This window comes from Grammomys surdaster, unplaced genomic scaffold (genome assembly GCF_004785775.1).
Source record: "Grammomys surdaster isolate TR1022 unplaced genomic scaffold, NIH_TR_1.0 191, whole genome shotgun sequence".
NCBI classification, from domain to species: domain Eukaryota; kingdom Metazoa; phylum Chordata; class Mammalia; order Rodentia; family Muridae; genus Grammomys; species Grammomys surdaster.
The window spans coordinates 5,154,731-5,174,480 of record NW_021604636.1 but is presented as its reverse complement, the minus strand read 5'-3'; the positions used below and the strand labels follow the sequence as shown (position 1 = coordinate 5,174,480).

Genomic DNA, 19,750 nt, shown 5'->3' with positions numbered 1-19,750 from the left:
ATGGAGGAGTGTTCCTCTTTCTCCACATCCTCGCTAGCATCTGCTATCACCTGAGTTTTTGTACTTAGCCATTGTGACTGGTGTGAGGTGAAATCTCAGGGTTGTTTTGATTTGTATTTCCCTGATGACTAAGGATGTTGAACATTTCTTTAGGTGCTTTTTGGCCATTCGAGTTTCCTCAGTTGAGAATTCTTTGTTAAGCTGTATACCCCATTTTTTTAATAGGGTTATTTGGTTGTCTGGAGTCTAATTTCTTGAGTTCTTTTTACACATTGAATATTAGCCCTCTATCGGATGTAGGATTGGTAAAGATAGTTCCCCAATCTGTTGGTTGCCATTTTGTACTATTGTACTATCCTTTGCCTTACAGAAACTTTGCAATTTTATGAGGTCCCATTTGTCAATTCTTGATCTTAGAGCATAAGCCATTGGTGTTCTGTTAAGGAACTTTTTCCTTGTGCCCATGTGTTCGAGGCTTTTCCACACTTTCTCTTCTATTAGTTTCAGTGTATCTAGTTTTATGTGGAGGAGGGGCCAGAAGGGGAGTGGTGTTCAGGAGGGTGGGGTTCTTGTGAGTGATGAGTCCCTACTGCTGCTACTGGTCTCCCAGCTGCAGCTCGGGACATTGGGTCTTTGGGGAGGGTTCTTACCAACTGCTCTGAGTGCAGCAGGTCCTCTGGAATGTGTCAAAATATGGTGTCTTCCTGGGAACACACTAGCTTGGAGTCTTAGCTATGCAAATTTTATATCCTCTTTTTTTAGATTTATTACTATTATTTTTATTTTTAAAAAATCTACACGAGGATGTCCCCACCCCCACCCCACCCATACCCCACCAGACCTCCCCACTCCCTGGGGCCTCCAGTCTCCTGAGGGTTTGGTGCATCTTCTCTGACTGAGCCCAGACCTGGCAGTCCTCTTTTGGGTCCTGTTGTATATGTGCTGGAGGTCTCATATCAGCTGGTGTATGCTGCCTGATTGGTGGCTCAGTGTCTGAGAGATCTCAGGGGTCCTAGTTAGTTGAGACTGCTGGTCTTCTTATAGGGTCACCCTCCTCCTCAGCTTCTTCCAGTTTTTCCCTAATTCAACCACAGGGGTCAGCAGCTTCTGTTCATTGGTTGGGTCTAAATATGTGACTCTTTCAGCTGCCTACTGGGCCTTTCAGAGGGCAGACATGATAGACCCCTTTTTGTGAACATTCCATAACCTCAGTAATAATGTCAGGCCTTGTGGCCTCCCCTTGAGCTGTATCCAAATTTAGACCTGTCACTGGATTTCCTTTTCCTCAGTCTCTTCTCTAACTTTTTTCCCTGAAGTTTATTTTCAGAGAGGAGCAATTCTGGGTCAGAGTTCATGACTGTGGGATGGCAACCTCATCCCTCCTTTTAATGCCCTATCTTTCTGCTGGAGGTGGGCTCTACAAGTCCCTCTCCCTACTGTTGAACATTTTATCTAAGGTCTCTGCCTTCGCATTCTGAAAGTCTCTCACCTCTCAGGTCTCTGGTACATTCTAGAGGGTCCCCACTCCTACCTCCCAAGGTTACCTGTTTCCATTCTTTCTTCTGGCCCTCAAGGCTTCAGCCCTGTTCTCCCCATCCAGTACATGGTCATGTTCCCCTCTTTCCCTCTCTGTCCACTTTCCCACTCAGGTCCCCCCCTCCCTTCCCTCTCCTGTGACTACTTTCTTCTCCCTCCCACGTGGGATTGAGGGGTGCTCATTGGGCTCTTTGGCTTGCCAACCTTCTTGAGTTCTGTGGACTGTATCTTGGGTATTCTGAACTTTGTTGGCTACTATTCACTTATTAGTGAGTACACACCATGCATGTTCTTTGGTGTCTGAGTTACTTCACCCAGGATGATATTTTCTAGTTCCATCCATTAGTCTGCAAAACTCAGGATATCCTCATTCTTAATAGCTGAATAGTATTCCATTGTGTAAATGAACCACATTTTCTGTACCCATTCTTCTGTCATGGGTCATCTGGGTTATTTCCAGCTTCTGACTATAACAAATAAGGCCACTATGAACATAGTGGAACATGTGCCCCTATGGAATGGTAGGGCATCTTTCGGGTACATTCCCAAGAGTGGTATAGCTGGGCCTTCAGGTAGATATATTTCCAATTTTCTGAGGAACCTCCAGATTGATTTCCAGGGTACATCCAGCTTGCAATCCCACCAGCAATGGAGGAGTGTTCCTATTTTTTCACATTCTCAACAACATGTGCTGAGAAGCACTTAAAGAAATGTTCAAAGTCCTTAGTGATCAGAGAAATGCAAATCAAAATGATTCCACCTTACACCAGTCAGAATGGCTAAGATCAAATCCTCAGGTGACAGTTCGTGTTGGTGAGGATGTGGAGAAAAAGGAATATTCCTCCATTGCTGGTGGGATTGCAAATTGGTATGCTATCTTTTTAATTATAGCCTAATCAAATGGATGTAATTAATTATCCAGACTAGATAGACATTCATGTTTGTCTCTTTTTCTTCAAAAATTTTTATAATGATTATTTACACATATATTTTATAGTTTTACATTGTAACATTATATTGTAGTTATTTATATAGGGTAAATTTGTAACAGTAGAATTTTATGTACCAAAATAGAGCTCACTTTTCTTTCACTATGGTAGCTATTACAAAATTACTGTTATAAATTTGAGAAATTTTGCCATCCAAGAGTGTGTGAATGCTTACTTCCCAAAAATTACAACTCATGATATTTTCTATTTCATACATAAAACATCATATTTTAATTTTGCATAAGATTTTATATATTTTATAGGTTTTACTTTTTCCTATGAACTATTGTTCCATTTACTCAGCATGTCTTGTTTTTGTTTGTTGATTTGAATGATTAAAATCGACCTTGACTGTGTGCTATTCTGTTGTTGCTGCCTTTAATGAAAACTCTTTCTTGAATTAATAAACTTTACTTCTTTCCAACTGTATCAAAAACAATAATATAGGCTCAACTTGGTGGTATACACCCTTAATTCCAGGGAGAAATAGTCTGATCTCTGTGAGCTTGAGGCCAATCTGGTCTACATAGTGAGATTCAGGCAAACTAGGGATACATAATGAAAATAGTCAAACCTCCTCCCCTTAAAAAACCACCACCACCACCAAACAACAACAAAACCAACATTAAACAAAACAAAATGATTAAAAAAAAAAACCCAAACCCAAACTAAAAACAAAAATCAGAGTGTAGCGTGAACTACTGAGAAAGGCACCATCCCACTCTGACTCCCGCTACTCTCTGGTCCTGGCTGGCTTGCTGCCTCTGTGGCTAGCCCCATACAGCAACCTCCCATCTCGCAGTTTTCTGACCCGAAGCTCTGAAATCTTGCTAAGTTCCCACTGCAGGTCACTGCCACACCAGCCCCACTCTTTCAAATTTCCATGGCCTTTTGGGATGCACTTATTGCAAACCCACACTTTGCCACTGTGCCTTTCTCTCTGGAACCCAGTTGAGCCGCTGCATGAAGGAAAACCACACAACCTTAGTTCAGAATCAATGGTAACTCAATCCTAATTTATAAGTCATTCTAAGTGAAATCCTCCAGTAGTAGATCCAGGTGGATCTGCCACCTGAACCGGGGTCTCCAACTACCTACATTTTTGCCTCCATGCTCCCATCCTCCAGCCCGCTTTCCTCTCCTTTTCTCCCATCCCTCTTTCTGACCCAAAAGTCCCGCCTACTTGCCCAGTGATTGGTTTCTTTACTCACTGGAGGGGTCACTTGAAGTCCTGAGTACGTGATTCACCCCTTGTCCCAGGCAGCCCCTCTTGGGGAAGCTGAGCTAGCATCAAAATACAAACAGCACCAGGGCTATCCACATCAGAGTTTTCAAAAATTACATGTGATCATCTTTATTTAGCAGCAGAAAAGTATTATAAGACCATCTCCACAAGACCGTGGCATGACTTTTGTTCTTTTATGTTTAAAACTCTGATGATGGAATGAAAGTGCACACATCCCTGTTAAATGGTAGAGGCATCTGTCCTCTCCTGGTTACAGGAAGCATGTTCCTGGTTGGCAGGAAAGGAGGAGTGGTAGATGAGATAACTGTGCTGTGAATTACTTCAAGTAAATCTCTTTAATTTACTACCAAGAAGCACTCCTTTGTGAGATTTGGGTTTTAGTTATGAGGTTATAATATAATTATAACATTTCTTCATTCCTCCCTCTAAATCAGTGGTTCTGCATCTTCCTAATGCTGCAAACTCTTAATACAGTTCCCCACATTGTGGTGACTCCCAACCATAAAATTGTTTCATTGATACTTTGTATGCTACTGTTATGAACCATAATGTAAATATCAGGTCGAGAACCACTGCTCTAAACCCTTTTATATATACCTCCTTGCTCGTTTTCAAATTCAGGACCTCATTTTCCCCCATTAAGTGTTATTGCATACATATATGCATATGCACATATATTCTTAAATACAACACATTCAGACTAAACTGTTATATATATTACTATAATAATGTATGTATATATATTTTCAGGGATTCCATTTGTTAATGGATAACCACTTATTCATACTTGGAAACGACTGTTATTTCTCCCTCTCTTAGCTTTCCTTAGTTGCCTGCAGTTCTTTGTGTAGGTTAGAGGCCTCATGGACTTTCCCCATTCCACTTCGCATACCCAATGGTGGTGTCTGTGTTCAGTTCATGTTTTGCTAGTCATGTTAGGAAGACTGTATGGATATAGTTTCTGATGTCACTAGTAGACATAAGCTCACAGTTTTTTTTTTCTTTTATGATCTTTCACCTTTCTATCCAACATTGTTCCCTGAGCTTTAGATGCATGAGTGTTTTGTAGGTGGATCCATTAGGACTGGACTCCACAACTTTGCATTTTGAGTGCTTGTGATTTTCTGTAGTGGCTTTCTTCTGTTTCAAAGAAAAGTTTCCTCAATGAGGCATGAAAGCTCTACTTATCTGTGGGTATAAGGACAAATGCTTCAACTGTTTGTAAGAAGTGGTTGTTTAGTAAATAGTGGTTATAGATTCTCCTCAACGATCTATGACTTCACTTCACTAGTACTGATTAGTTGGCTAAGTTTCCGATACCAAGCACAGTTTCCCTCCTATTGAGCAAGTCTTAATTCTAATTGGAAAGTTCTTGGTTACTGCCAATGTATGCATGCTGCTAGTACACTCTTAGGGTTATTGTCTATTAGAGTCATTGCTTTCAACCTTTATAATAGAAATGAGAATTGAAATTTAAATTTATTTTTTGTCTTGAGTTCCACATCATTCTTAGAATTTTCCACTCTGTAGATCATATAATGATCCATTTCTTTGTTTCAGAAATATAAATTTCCCAATCTCAGAGAGCTAAGAAGTGGCAGAAGGGATATTAGAAACATCTTTCATTCTGTCAGAGTTAAGCACATAGGATTTCAATATGCTCTAATAAGATGACTTGAATAATGTTTTCACCCTAAATGACCAGATTGTGTTGCTCTGTTCATCCATAAAGAATAAAAGATATTATGTGGTTAATTATTAGCATCTTCTGTTAATGCTAGCTAGGACCCATGTTTATTGCTGTACTTTTAGAGTCTTAAGCATGGCACAGCTGTTTGAAGTTCATGGAGACATTTAATGAACAATCAAAATAGACATTTAAGAGAAAGGTAGGTACATTTTGGCTGAGATACAATACTTCACAGAAAACAGAATGTACTTACTGGAGATTTAAATTTTAGTGAGTTTTAAAGTGACAGAGGTGGCTTTGGTTTTCTTGGCATTGTTCATCTAAAAATAATTTAGGTTAATTAATCTATCTGATTTTTTAAATGCAACTTAATTCTAATAAATAATTGGCATATACTTTGCACTGCTTCTTTCTCTTGTTACTATTTATGTGGGATTAGTAACTTTCTACTCTAATAGTAAAAATAAAAATTAGATTTTTTATTACTTTTGACAAGAAAAACTTGAGCAAAATTTTAGATATAGAAGTTAGTGTTTTGAATCTTATGTACTTAATAAATATTTGTGGAAAATAGCTGTTCTATTCAAAACCCTAAAAGAAGTATATGAAGAGACTAATGAAATAAAAAATTACAATGTCCCACTTAAAAATAACAAGTCTCTCTTAAAAAGAGCATTGCTAGAAAGTGAGCACAACTCCAAAACTTGCATACTGATCAGAGCAACATGCTTCATTTACTATGCTTGTGTTTTAAAATGTTTTCCATAAATGAGCTCAGAAGGGCCAAGTAGGGACTAGTAGTTAAGATGTTGATAGTTAAAGGTAGCATAGAAAGTGTTTGTACAACAAAACAATCTTATTGATGCTACAAAAGGACTTGATAGTCAAGATTAGTAAATATTCACATCAGCTGAACTCTTCAGTAGAATGCAAAATGCAAAGATCATATGGATTAAGATAGCCCCCAAAAACATACATACAAGTAACATTATACAAACTGAGCAGATTATATTCAAGCATTTAGGAATATATTTATACATACATTATATATAATATATATATATTATATATATTACATATATAATATATTATATATAATAACAGCTAATGGAGCATAAACAGACCATGAATTTCATAGGGAAATGAGGCAATTATAATCTCAAAAAAAATTATTGCGAGAAAAGAATAATTAGATTCATTAGACACTGGGTTTTGATAGTTTCTTTCTCCCTTAAGAATTGCTTTATAGATGATATTTACTAGTTTTGTTTCAACTCTCTTAGAAGTGGAAGCCTTATCTGGGGGTATCTTGCCTTCTTCAAAAATCATAATTGTGGAGCTATAGAGCTCCTTTGTATTTGACAAAATCAAAGAGTAAAACTTCCTAAAAAATGTTAAGCTGAGTTAGTGTTAAATAATATATGCAGAGTTAATTTCTCTAGAAAATATCTGTTGTTAAATGGCAAAAGAATTTGCTCCGTGTATTTTAATACAAGTAGGGCACATTTTCATCAACTTAATCCTCAAAGAATTCATGAAACACCTATTTAATGTTATTTAGCAAAAATAGAATTCAGTGTGATAATCATGGATCAAAACAGATTCAGACAGACTGAGGGGATGAAAAAAATCTGCTCAGAGGGTAACCATACACAAAATATCATGTATTTGGCCTATGGATTATTATTTATTTTATTTTTTGTATCATCCATCAGATGGACTTCATGATTTAAGACACTTATTTGCTTAGATTTACTATTATAATAAATGTCAACAGAGTTTATTTGAAAACTGAAACAAATTGTGGTCCACTAGGTCATTAACTGTAATGAAACATTTTGCAACTTAATCATATACTCAATGGCTTAAAGTCCTTTAACAGAATGCGCAATGTTGTAAACCTCTTTATTTATATATTTAAATGATGAAATTGGATTGAAACACAGAAAACAAAGCAACGCTTATGTGATATGTATTTTTTTAATATAGTCTCCTTAAAAATTCTCTTAAGTGTATCTTAATGCTTCTAGAGTTGGTATAAAGCATTGAATCTTGAAATGTGTGGTATTCTTAGTAACTTAGTATTTGTAACTTGTAGACTTCTTTTATGGAAAATGCCTTATGTCTTTTCCCATAATTTTCAAAAAACCTATAGGTACATCAAACCATCCATGCATGTAACTTACATTTGTTCATTTTTAGCTATTAAGCTGCTTAGAACTTTCTAGACTCCATTCTTCTCTAACAGAAACAAGCACTCAATTCGAAGTATTTATTATAAATGAAACAATATATATTGTGGATTTGTATTTAAAATGCATTTTATATAATACATAGATGTGTGGATCATAATCAAGAACTAAAAAACAGACTAACATGTGTGGCTAACAGTTTTTTGACAATATGCAAATGTTACGAAATGAAAGAAGGAACTATTGATGCTCAAAAGCATGAAAATAAACTAGAAAAATGTGTAGAAGTCACAACAGAATTTTTTTACAAGGAATGTATATGGCATATATATGCAAAATAGTATATATATATATCATATAAACATTCATACAAATTTATCTTTAATGATTATATTTAAAAATGAAAATATAGAAATTAGGAGGACTCAGAACACACCAGATTCTTCACATGCATGGATGGCTTGAGGCAATCATGGTTTCTGTGAGTGTTATGGTAGAAGATAGAGGACATGGACATACACACACACGTACACGCACACAGAAATATATCTATATCTATCTATATCATCTATATCTATATCTATACCTATATCTATATCTATCTATATGTATATCATCTATATCTATATATTTATATCATATATCTATATCTCATATGCACACACAGAGAAATATATATTTATATACACTTATAAATATATATTTATATATATTTCTCTGTGAGTGTGTGTCATGTGTGTATGTGTGTGTGTGTGTGTGTATGCGTGTGACAGATGGATGGCAAATGGCTTAAAAATATTCACCACCATTAATACTTAGGGAAAGGTAAATTAAATATTCAGTGACATGTCACTATATAACCACTAAAACAGTTAACATAAAACATTGGCAAATAAGAGTTGCTGTTAAAGACATAGAGCAACTAGACTTCTCATATTTTGTACCTGTGAGTGTAATTGCTAGAGAAACACTGTAAAACACTGTGGTAGTTTCTTATACAATTAAGCTTATATTTACTATTTAACACAGCAGTTGTACTCTTAGGCATTTTTGTTACATTGAAATGACAACTCTTGTTTACACCTAAATTTCTACATGATTTCTACATAGAAGTTTTGTTTGTAATGAAAAACCTTATGAACAGTACATTTCCTTAAACAAACCCTGTTTATTTATCTACACAAAATAATATTACTCAGCAGAAAAATGGAATAAAGTATTGAAACATGCAACACTGTTGATGAGTCTCAAGTGAAAACCAGGCAAGTCTAAAAACTTTCCAACTGCATTGTTCTGAATCCTTGAAATGAAACAATAGCAGTCTAGTGGCTGTCAGGGCACAGAGACTAAGCAAAGGTTGAGACTATAAAGATGTGCCACAAGGGATTCATTCTGTCGCTCAGGAGCAGGTCTGAACCTTTTCTATGACAGAAATGACATGAATCCACAGGAGGGATAAAAACACACAAATCATATATTTTACCAGTATTCTCAAACATATCACACACACAGGTATACACACAGGCATGCGCACTCACACATAATGAAAAGAAGAAGAAGCTGTGAATTGTAAGAGAAAGAGAAGGGAAGGGGGAAAGTAGGCAACTCTATTATCTCAAAAGAATAAAAAAATTAATTAAAATTAAAAATTTTACTTTAAAAGAATTATCCAATAATATAGAAGCCCAGTCACCTATTTTCACTAGTATCTATAAGCATTTTTTATTCTATATTTTGTTTATTTACATTTCAAATGTAATCCCCTTTACCCATTTCCCTGCTCCAAAGCATCCATCCCATCTCCCCTCCTCCTTTTTGGTTTTATACCATTTTAATTACATGCAAATATTAAAGGTCAGTTCTAGGTTGAGGAACTAGCAATGCAATAGATGCAAATAGTCAAGGAACAAGTAAGACAAGAAACAACACAAATAGTCAAAGAACAAGCAAGGCAATAAACAAAGTCCATTGATCACTCCCATGATCACTGTTTTTAAGGGCTTATCTGGATGACCAAAATATCTGAGCCTACTTCCCTGTCCTAGCCCAAAGTCATTTTCGTGTCTGAAGCCAACTTCCTTGTTTTAGCCTAAGATTTAGATTCCTGCCTTAAGTTACTTCTTTGTTATAGCCTAAGGTCAGATTCCTGCCTGAGATTACTTCTTTGTTCTAGCCTAAGATTTAGATTCCTTCCTGAAGCCCGTTTCCTTGTCCTTGACCAATGTCAGATTCCTGGCAAGCAGCCCTTAAAGCTATCCATATTTCCCCCTGTTTTATTTTCATATATATACAACACTGAGCCTGTCATAGGTGGTTTTGACAAGAATGCCTTCCTAACCTCTCATGGAATATGCATTATCAAAAGCAATGCACTTCTGTCTTAGGTTGGTAAAGCTCTGTGCAGAATCTTACCAGTCTTTGGCTTGCCAGCCTGTTAAATTAATAACTCTGTCTGGGGGTCCATTTTCAGTTTCAAGTCATGTACTATGGCTGCCAACATGTTGATGTTGTTAAAGACAAGCTTTCACATGATGGGCAGAAATAAAAGTATCCCCAGGACAAAAAGGGCTAGCATGATCAAGCTATTTATGCCATTCTTGAAGCTTGATCAAAATGGAAATACTGACCTCAAGCAATGGATAATTTTATCAGCATTATCTGAAGCATCAATGCTCAGCAGAGCAGCATTCTTTAAATTCATAATCTCTCTATGCAAAGTTAAAACATCCAGAGATGTGTTAGAATTATGCCAAATACCCTGTAAGTGTCTTTAAACTTTTTCCTAATTATAATGACTATCATTGTAAATTTTAGAACACAACTTGATTGATATTTTGAATAACACTCAAGATGGTTCCTTACTCTTAAACTCTGAACTTCCTTCCAATAATTTGAATAGAATAAAGAGCATCAATCTGATGTTCCAAATGCCTATCTAAATCCTCTTGTGCACCAAACACATTAGTAACATTTTATTTGCTAAATGATTAACAAATGATTCATTTTGCTAAATGAAGTTTAGCTGTCTAAACTTCTTGTGTCAAAGCAATTGTAGAAGCAGTGGTGCTAGCAATTAATGTAATTAAAACTCTTATATCAGCAATAATGAAGTCCACTACCCTTTTGCTTCCGCTTAAAGCCTAAGTCACTTCTTCCAGTACTAAGTATTGTTTTAAAAGGAGTTTGATCATATTATATAGAAATAACAAACTCCATTTTAAAAATGAATTTGTGTTACACTTTATAAAATTTATATTCTTTAATTAATATTGTTATAATCACATAATTAAAAAACTGTATGTGTGATAGAAAAAACTACAGCTTCTTAAATCATAAATCACAATATTTTATGTGGAAGAAACATCTGTTTTCCCACAAAAACTATTAAACCTTTATATAATCCAATGTCTTTAAATCTAATTGAAAATCATGCCAGCCCATGTGTTGCTGAAGTTGTCAAGGTCTTCCTCTTCTTTTTCTACCCCTTCCTCTTCTTTCCCCAGTCTTTTTTTTGTTTCTTCCCTCCTCCTCTCTCCCCTTCCTCCTTTCTTCTATTGTTTGAAAACCACATTACATGTGAGTAGCATACAAAATAACAAGAGATATAATAAAAGCTGTTTTGTTACAAAAAATCACTTTTACCTTGCACAGTTGAAAGTTTAAAAATATATAAATAGTATAAAAAGGAAAGGGATCAGAACATTTGTCATGATAAGATTGTGTTTAGTCATGGTTAAAAATAAACATATCAACTTTTGTTGTTTTGAATTTTCTGCTAAGGTTTATATTAACATATAAATTTCAGGCTGAAAATTGGCCAAAATGAAACTGGGGAGATCTACAGTGCTTAGGGGGAGAAAATAAAGTTAAAGCAAGTTGGATTTGAAAAGACTGTTGGGCAGGAGGTCTCAGCAATTTATTAACATGCTTATTTGTTTCATGTTTACTCATATGAGAAACTGACCAAGAGCATTTGTAAAGACTTTACATTGGTAACACTATAGTTTATGTGTATGTTCCAAATAAAGGTCAGATTTCTTTCTTTTTTCTTTCTTTCTTTCTTTTTTTTTATTTTTTGAGACAGGATTTCTCTGTGTGGCCCTGGCTGTCCTGGAACTCACTCTGTAGACCAGGCTGGCCTCAAACTCAGAAACCCACCTGCCTCTGTCTCCCAAATGCTGGTATTAAAGGTGTGTGCCACCACAGACTGGCTAAAGGTCAGATTTCTTATTCTCAACTAGGCCAAGGGACATTCTTCAATAGAATCTGTCTCACATAGCTTACTAAGGAAGTAATTTTTGTGATTTTACCATTTAATGTGATTGTGGCTTTACACATGTGTGGGCATGTGTACACACACACACAATGAATATATAGCATATGCTATATGTATGTATATATGGCAAGAAATAATAATTAAGTGTATAAAAATCATATTCATTTTTACTTGATCTTGTCCATATATTTGTTGTTATAGACTTTGGTGTAAGAACAGTCTCTGTCTTGGAAATGATTGGTTTCCATATCATAGGAAAAGAATGATCAGGGCAGTCACACTTTGGCAGTTAAATGCTGCCAAGTCCTGGGAGTGATACGTGATACACATCATTTATTCTATGAACTCATTGACCAGAATAAGTTATATTCATGTCCCACTCTCCCCAAAAAAAAAACAACCCTAATAATCATCAGTTGGGTATGAGGTATTAAGGATCTGTAAAGAGCAGAAAAATTTTAAGAATCACTCATATAAAAAAAGTTAAAGAAGAGCTGGGGATATAGCTCAGCTGGTAAAGTACTTGCCAAGTAATATTAAGGCCTCCTGAGTTCAATCCCTAACACTCAAATAAAAAGCTAGACAGACTAGTACGTGCCTATAATTCCAGCTCTGGACAGGCAGTGACAGGAGAATCCCTTAGACTTACAGGCCTGGCAGCTTAGCCCCATCAGTGAATACCAAATCTTAATGTGAGATTCTGTCTCAAAAAATAAGCAATTCTAATTCCTAAATGTGATGTTTCTATCACACCTTTCCCCTCAAGGCTCAGAGATCCGTGTAGAAAAGACAGAAAGATTACTATATCAAGAAGTTGTGAACAACTTTTAGAAAACAGCATTTTCCAGAAACAAGGCTGATGCACATATGAACTCCAGGAGACTGTAACAACATGTATAAGACTCCAACATGCTCAAGCCAGACAAAATTCTCAATAAGGAACTAGGGAGGCGGACACACATTCTCACAATTAGCCAAGAAGTCATTTGCCATGGATATATACTAGGAAAGGGGAAAACATCATTCTTTTGTTTCCCAATGGAGTAACACTGGGTTGTAGTCCGTTGTAGTCCATGGCAGCCATCATGTTCAACTTTAGTTGGTCAACCCAAGCCAAACTCTATGCTTTTTATAAGAGAGAGAAAGAACATAAAGGTGGATGTGTAAGGAGTTGTTGGAGGATGATCTGTAAGTGTTCAGGAGACAGGAAAAAATATAATCAAAATATACTTTATGGAATTCTGAAAGAACAGATAAAGGATATTATGGTAGATGGTTTCAGAAGGAATGAAACTGGACTCACGTGTACATCAATACAAACACACACACACACACACACACACACACACACACACACACCAATAGAAAGAACTCTTTAGCTGGGTGAGGTTGTCCACACCTAAAGTTTCAGCACTTGGGAAGTAGAGGTAAGGAAGGCTATCACGGGCTGCATTGTGGAACCCTTTCTCCAGCTATAACTCCCACAGCCTTCTCTGCCAGCTACAATAAGCATCAAAACAAAGCAAGGATCAACATCACAGAATAAAAAAAACCAATTTAACAAGGAAATAGAAAAACCATGTTGGCAAAGCATTCTTTGAAGAAATATTGCAATGACTTGCTGATGATGTGTGAGTTTTTTTGATCCCTTGTGGGATCTCTATAAGCATAACTTTCACCACTGTCTGTAATGATACCATGAAGAGTATTTTGCTTCTTGAACATTAGGACAGATCCATGGCTTTCTTGGCACTCATTTTGACTCTGTACTTTCTGACAAACTCTTGGTTACTATCTGCTAATACATTTGATTCTTTATCTAGTTTCTCACATGGGTTTACATCCATTGAAGTTTAGTCTTTTATTACATAAACAGCAATACCAGATAGGTGTGTGTGTGTGTGTGTGTGTGTATTTCCACTTGGAAAGAGGAAATATGGCCAAAAGTGATAAGGACAGAGGCATGAGTAAAGGGAAACAGAGGAGGAAAGGCTATTTAGGTTAGAGTTCATCAGAGTGCTGGAATTAAACATACTTTCTGTTAAGATTAGAGAGCAAGCCCATAAATCATTGAATGGCTGATGCCAGAGTAGTAAAAATATTGACTTTCCTTATCTTTCCTATTTGTCTTAATTGCAAAAGATTGCACATATTGCTGAGTGTTTCTTCACACTAATAAGGCAGTGGTTTCCACTTGGATTCAGAGTTCTTATTCCATTCTTGGCTGGACTACCCATGGAATCATGTCCAAGACAAATTTTTGTGTATCCAGGTCCTACCACTGACTGTCATGAGTAGCTTTCTTTGATGCAAAAATAACAACAATTTTCCCAGCAAAATAAGTGCCAAATTGTATAAGCATCCTATAAATGTACTGGAGAAATTGTCATCTAAAATCTGAAATTTAGGAGTTCCAACTACAAAGAAAAAGTTAAATATTCTTTCACCATTTTTTTTCCAGCTACAAATGTTTTTCCACAAAGGAAAATGCTTTCTTATTTTTTAAAAATTAGTACTACAATAGTGACCACTGGCAGATTTTCATTAAAAACATTTCTGTAAAGCTAGATAAATTAATGGAAACTAAATCTTTGTTTTTAGTAATCTATTACACTAAAAATGTTTGTTTAATAGAATTTAAAGAGAACGTAACTGAGTAAAATGGACTACCTTTTTCTTATTTCCCCAAACCCATGGAAACCTGTATCAATTTGGAGACTTTTTTAAATAACTTTTTTATGATAAGGAGTAATTCTTCAACATTGAAATGCTTAATGTAGTTACAAGAGTTTCTATTTGTATAGGTGGTTGAAATTTGAAGAAGATGTGGAAGATGGAGGAGAAAGATGGAGTAAACCCTATGTGGCCACGCTTTCATTACACAGCCTGTTTGAGTTAAGAAGCTGCATTCTGAATGGAACTGTGCTACTGGACATGCATGCCAACACTTTAGAAGAAATTGCAGGTAAGCCATTTGTTACCTTGGTCTATCTAATACTGACAAGCTCATTTGACTTTTATTATTCTTTTTCCTGACGATTCCATACATGTATGAATAGTGAAAAACAAGTTCTCATGGTCTGTGTAAGGAACAGTAAAATAATTTTCTTCTATCTATCTGAAATGAAATAAATTATGAAATACACCGCATCTCACTCCTAAATAATGATCTGTAATAGGAAAACAGTCAAATCTCCCTGAATATTTACTATTTTCATGAGCATGTTTAGATCACACACAAAGAAACTAATCTTTACATAAAGATTTCCCCTAAGGAATTTGTTTATCTGGATTAAGTGACTGAATTAGCTTTGAAAATTGATTAGTTTGAATAAGTTTTGTAGTTGCTGTATGAAATGCATCTGTCAAGTTTCACAGGCTTACAACATTTACCCCAGAACATACCTTTTATGATTTCATTTAACTTTCTTAAAGAATGTGATTTCTAATATTTTCATTAGGAAGTTACTCTGAGCAGGAAATATCCATTAAGTTAACTTTTTATAGATTTAATTATCTATTTTCCTATCTCTGCTGCCTTTCTTTTGCTCAGCTCAGTAGACTAAGTGACAATAAGCTGAGTTCAATCTAGTTTTCCACAATTATATTTTCTGAATCTATTCCTGCAATGAAAGTAGTTCAGTAGGCCCAATACCCCAAATAGCTTTTTATTCTTCTTTGTGATTCTCTGGTCGGTCTGTGTCTTTTGTTTGACTTGAAGTAGTCCCACTTGAATGTTCCATTTTCAGTGTAGAGCAGGTTGTGCAGTACTATTCAGGCTTAAAGCTAACAGTATACAGAAATTACAGGTTCTGGACATAATTGTGTTGACTACTTTTGCTCATTTCCTTTTCAGTTGTGAATAAAAGATTCATAATTAAAACTTGAGTTTAATATAAAAGATATTAACTTCAGCCTTTATTAAAATTTCATCAAAATATCTTATTATTTTCTTTTCTATTTGTTCATGTTATGATCATGTAATTTATTATATTTAATGAATAAATATGCTTTACATATTTATGTCTTCTAAACTTTGCAGCTTGTTCTTATCTATCATTATATCTTATTGTTATAGCAGTATTTAACTGCAGAATGGAGGCTATTTTTCTCCTATTAAAAACAGATGTATAGAACTGATGTGTTAAAGGTGATATTTGCAGATAAGGAAGTGATTTCTTTGAATTAACCTGTAATCATAAAGTTGGTTTTGCTCATGATTATGATGATTTAAAAACTAGTAATTTTTCATATCATCAATTATTTCCCTATTTTAGGAAATCAAAAGCTAGGTACATATGATAATAGCTAGTGCCTGTTTTCTAAAAAAGACATATTTGTCTTTAAGGATTCCAGATCTTAAATTCTGACATTTCAGGAATGTATAAAATCTATAGAATTAGTGGTTTCTGGACATTTCTTTGTAAAGGAACCAGATATTGTTTTGGAGTGGTAAAATATTTTATGTCAGTGTTTTTCTGTTTTGTTTTTTCGTCAGATTTTTGATATTTTTTAACAGACTCTCATAATTCCTTAAAGAGATTTTGGTAGATTTAGTAGCAGAAAATCCCGTTTATATCTGGCAGGTCTGTCAAGAATTTCTGGTATAATTAAAGTAGGATTTTCTTTTGGATGAAGTTAATTTAAAACATATCCATTTCTCCATGTTTCATGGAACTCAATAAATCCAAACTCTATCCCTCAAAATATTACTTAACCTTTTCAAATCCACAAATCTCTAGGTATAAAATTTCTTACCATGATTTATTCTAATGCAGAGATTAATTATGTTGAAAGTGTTTCCTACTTATATTCATATACATTGTAGACAATTTATGGTCTGTGCTAATCGCTTTAAAACTCAGCATTATAGAGATTAAAAATGGAAATATTCTCTTTGAAGTGTGAATACTTTACCCTGATTCTGTCAATGAAAGTTAGAAAGAAATTAAAATCAAGCTAAAGTTAGTGTCATGGACAAATAATCAATCATAACTCACAATTCATTGAAGCAACTTTTGTCACTTAAACTTTTTCACTGAAGGATAAATTTAATAGCCTGCTTCACAGAATACAAACTTAAGACTGGTATGAGAATGCATTATTTGAAATCAGGTTCATGCCAGGTGTGACAGCATGCACCTTTAATCCTAGTGTAGGCAGTCAGGTCTCTGTGAGTTTGAGGCCAACCTGGCCTACACAGTAAGTTCCACCCCAGCCAGAGATGCATGCTGATACCCTGTTAAAACAAAACAAAGCCATAAAACCAGGTTAATGTTATGTCAACCCTTAGTATACAAGATTAAGTGTTCTGCTTTGTATGCAGTTAGTGTTGGCAGCCAAGAAGAACCTATCACTTCATATTTCCCACTCCTTCATTTTCTCTTTGAAAGTTAAGGCCATGAGTTTTCAGAGCATTTGTATGGGAAATTTGAAGAAGGCAAAGATTTATATAGTTTTTGCAAAAGGTATGGCTTCTTAGGATACTTTGTGATCATGATGAGTTGATTATACTGAAGCAATTACCTAATTATGATGAAAAAAATGACTCTTCCATCTTCAAGCCTTTTTACACAGCACTGATAGGTTTTGTAGAGTGCTTGAATTCAGAACAATGTGCTCTATTTATCTTTTCCCTTCTTGCTTCTTTTCTTAACAAGATCTTGGCATAGGGCTTTGGCAAGCTCACTATGTTAGGCACCATTGCCTGCTGAGTTGTGAAGGCTCGACTTTGGGCCTAAAGCCACCATGGCTCATTATTCCTTTCTACATTTCTAGTTAATACTGATAAGTGTGATTGTGGTGAAGAGAACAATGCGGGTGATGACTGAGTCATGTTCGTGCCTTTGGTGCTTAAGCTTCATGCCAGTATGCTTTATTCTTAAGCAAGATTAGCCTTCCTTGTTCACTAATGCAGTCTGTAATGTGGTCATGCCTTAGATGTATGGACTGAGTTTCTGTGGCTTCTGAGCAGATGAGTACTTTTTAAACCCCGTTTACTTTCTCCTATGTGTTTGCCTGAAATAAATGTCTTATCTCTATGTGAGTATAAAGGTAGACATTAGGGGATTTTGTAGTGCTTCTGTGATTGTGGTTCAGGAGAATTTTAGTAATAATATTATATGTATGGGTTTTATATGATTAGTTTAGGTTCTGCTTAGCATACTGAACAGGGGAGTCTTAATATCTTATTTCTGGAACTTCCTTGAAATTGTGTTATTTTAGTGTTTTAATAATTTTCTTATAACTTATATTTTATGTAAATACATAGTTTATATACGTTTGTGGTCACAGCAAGTTTTCAAAGTAGTATAATAGGATGGCAGTTCTTCAGTTCCTTTATTTTGTTTTAATTCAGAGATGTCATAATTACTGATCTATAAAGAACTGAAACATGAATTTACATTTCATCGTTTAATGCAATGGATGACTTCTAAGTACTCCACATGTATCATTGCCAACTCCCAAATACTCATTTTTAACTCTTTCTCATTGTGAACAGAAAGTGACAGAGCAAATTATATTCCTTGTTTTAACTATGGCCCGCTGCCTAGTCTTGTAGGCCTTTTGAGCTGTGATTTGGGACATTTCACATGACTGAAAATGAAAAAAGAAAAAGCTTTTATAGTGTAAAAATTGTATCTAACTCAAATTTGAGTAATCTTTAGGAAGCTTTTATGTAGTTCAAAGACAGAGTTGGGTAGTTGTGACAGAACTCGTTTATTATCTGGCTCATGGCAGAAAAATTGAGGCTAATTAATTCAATTCTTGTTCTGTCCAAAAAGCTGTAGGAACCCCATCTCTGCTGACAGTGATTGGTTCATGTCAGTCACAAGTAGAATTTTTTTATGCCAGGTGAAAAATGAACCTTTTATTAAAGAAAATGACAAAAGCTAATTTATTACCTACTGGATACGAACAGAAATATTTCCTTGTTACTCCTGGCAGCCACCTTATATAAAGGAAATGAGACTGTGCCCAAAGTGGACATCCTCAAGAGGAAGCATAGAGCATCACAGAGAAATGGAATGAAAAGCAGCCTCATTTTGAGTTTCCTCTTCTGCAAGCCAGTCATATGAGTCAGTTTAACTAAGTTGATTTGCACTTTCTATTATTGACCACCTCAAGTTAATATACAGTTGATACTGTTATAAACTGAGAGAATATTGAAGCCTTCACAGATTTCAGAGAACTATACCTTACTTAATGGAAATTGCAAAGAAAACCATCTGCTGGGACGTTACTTACTGATTGGTCTCAACTTGCTAATCAGTGCTTTAAGGGCCTTAGATTATTATTCCAGCTGCAAATACACTGCTTACTTTGTCATTCCCACCATTCAAGTGATAATACTGCACTTAGCTTTTTACAAGGTCACACAGCTAGAATGTTACAGAATGATCCAAGTTCATCTCCATTGTCCATTTCCTTTTTATACAAAAAGAACACTGAGTTTTATAAGGGGGAAGTTTGCTAACGTGGATGCCTACAGTGTACTGAATATGTCGGCAGGAGACAGTTCACTGGGATCTGCATTATATAATTTGTACTCCCCAAAACAAAGTTAATGTTTGATATTCTGAAAGCAGACTAGTAATACTGATGCTCGATGCAGTGATATTATATTATTAAGAAACCTCAATGGCCCTTACCTGTTATTTAATTGATTGGCACGCTTGATACTATGTATGACAAATATCAATGTACTCCGTCTAATTTTCTGAAATCTTCTACATTTAAAAGTTATAGTCCTTTGTTATCAAAAAATTCTAAGGATACTGTTGGAGAAAGAGATGAATTTGTAACAAATGAAATGCTTGT

General features: G+C 35.2%; 1 protein-coding gene across 24 annotated transcripts in view; it reads left to right on the top strand.

Moving 5' to 3' along the window:
* Slc4a10 (solute carrier family 4 member 10) overlaps positions 1-19,750 on the top strand; it is a 296,786-nt gene that overhangs the window by 184,325 nt on the left and 92,711 nt on the right. For all 24 annotated transcript variants that reach the window (XM_028769142.1, XM_028769139.1, XM_028769136.1 and 21 more), the window contains one exon: positions 14,734-14,894. In XM_028769142.1, the coding sequence (XP_028624975.1) occupies positions 14,734-14,894 (161 nt within the window). The remainder of the gene's footprint in view (positions 1-14,733; positions 14,895-19,750) is intronic.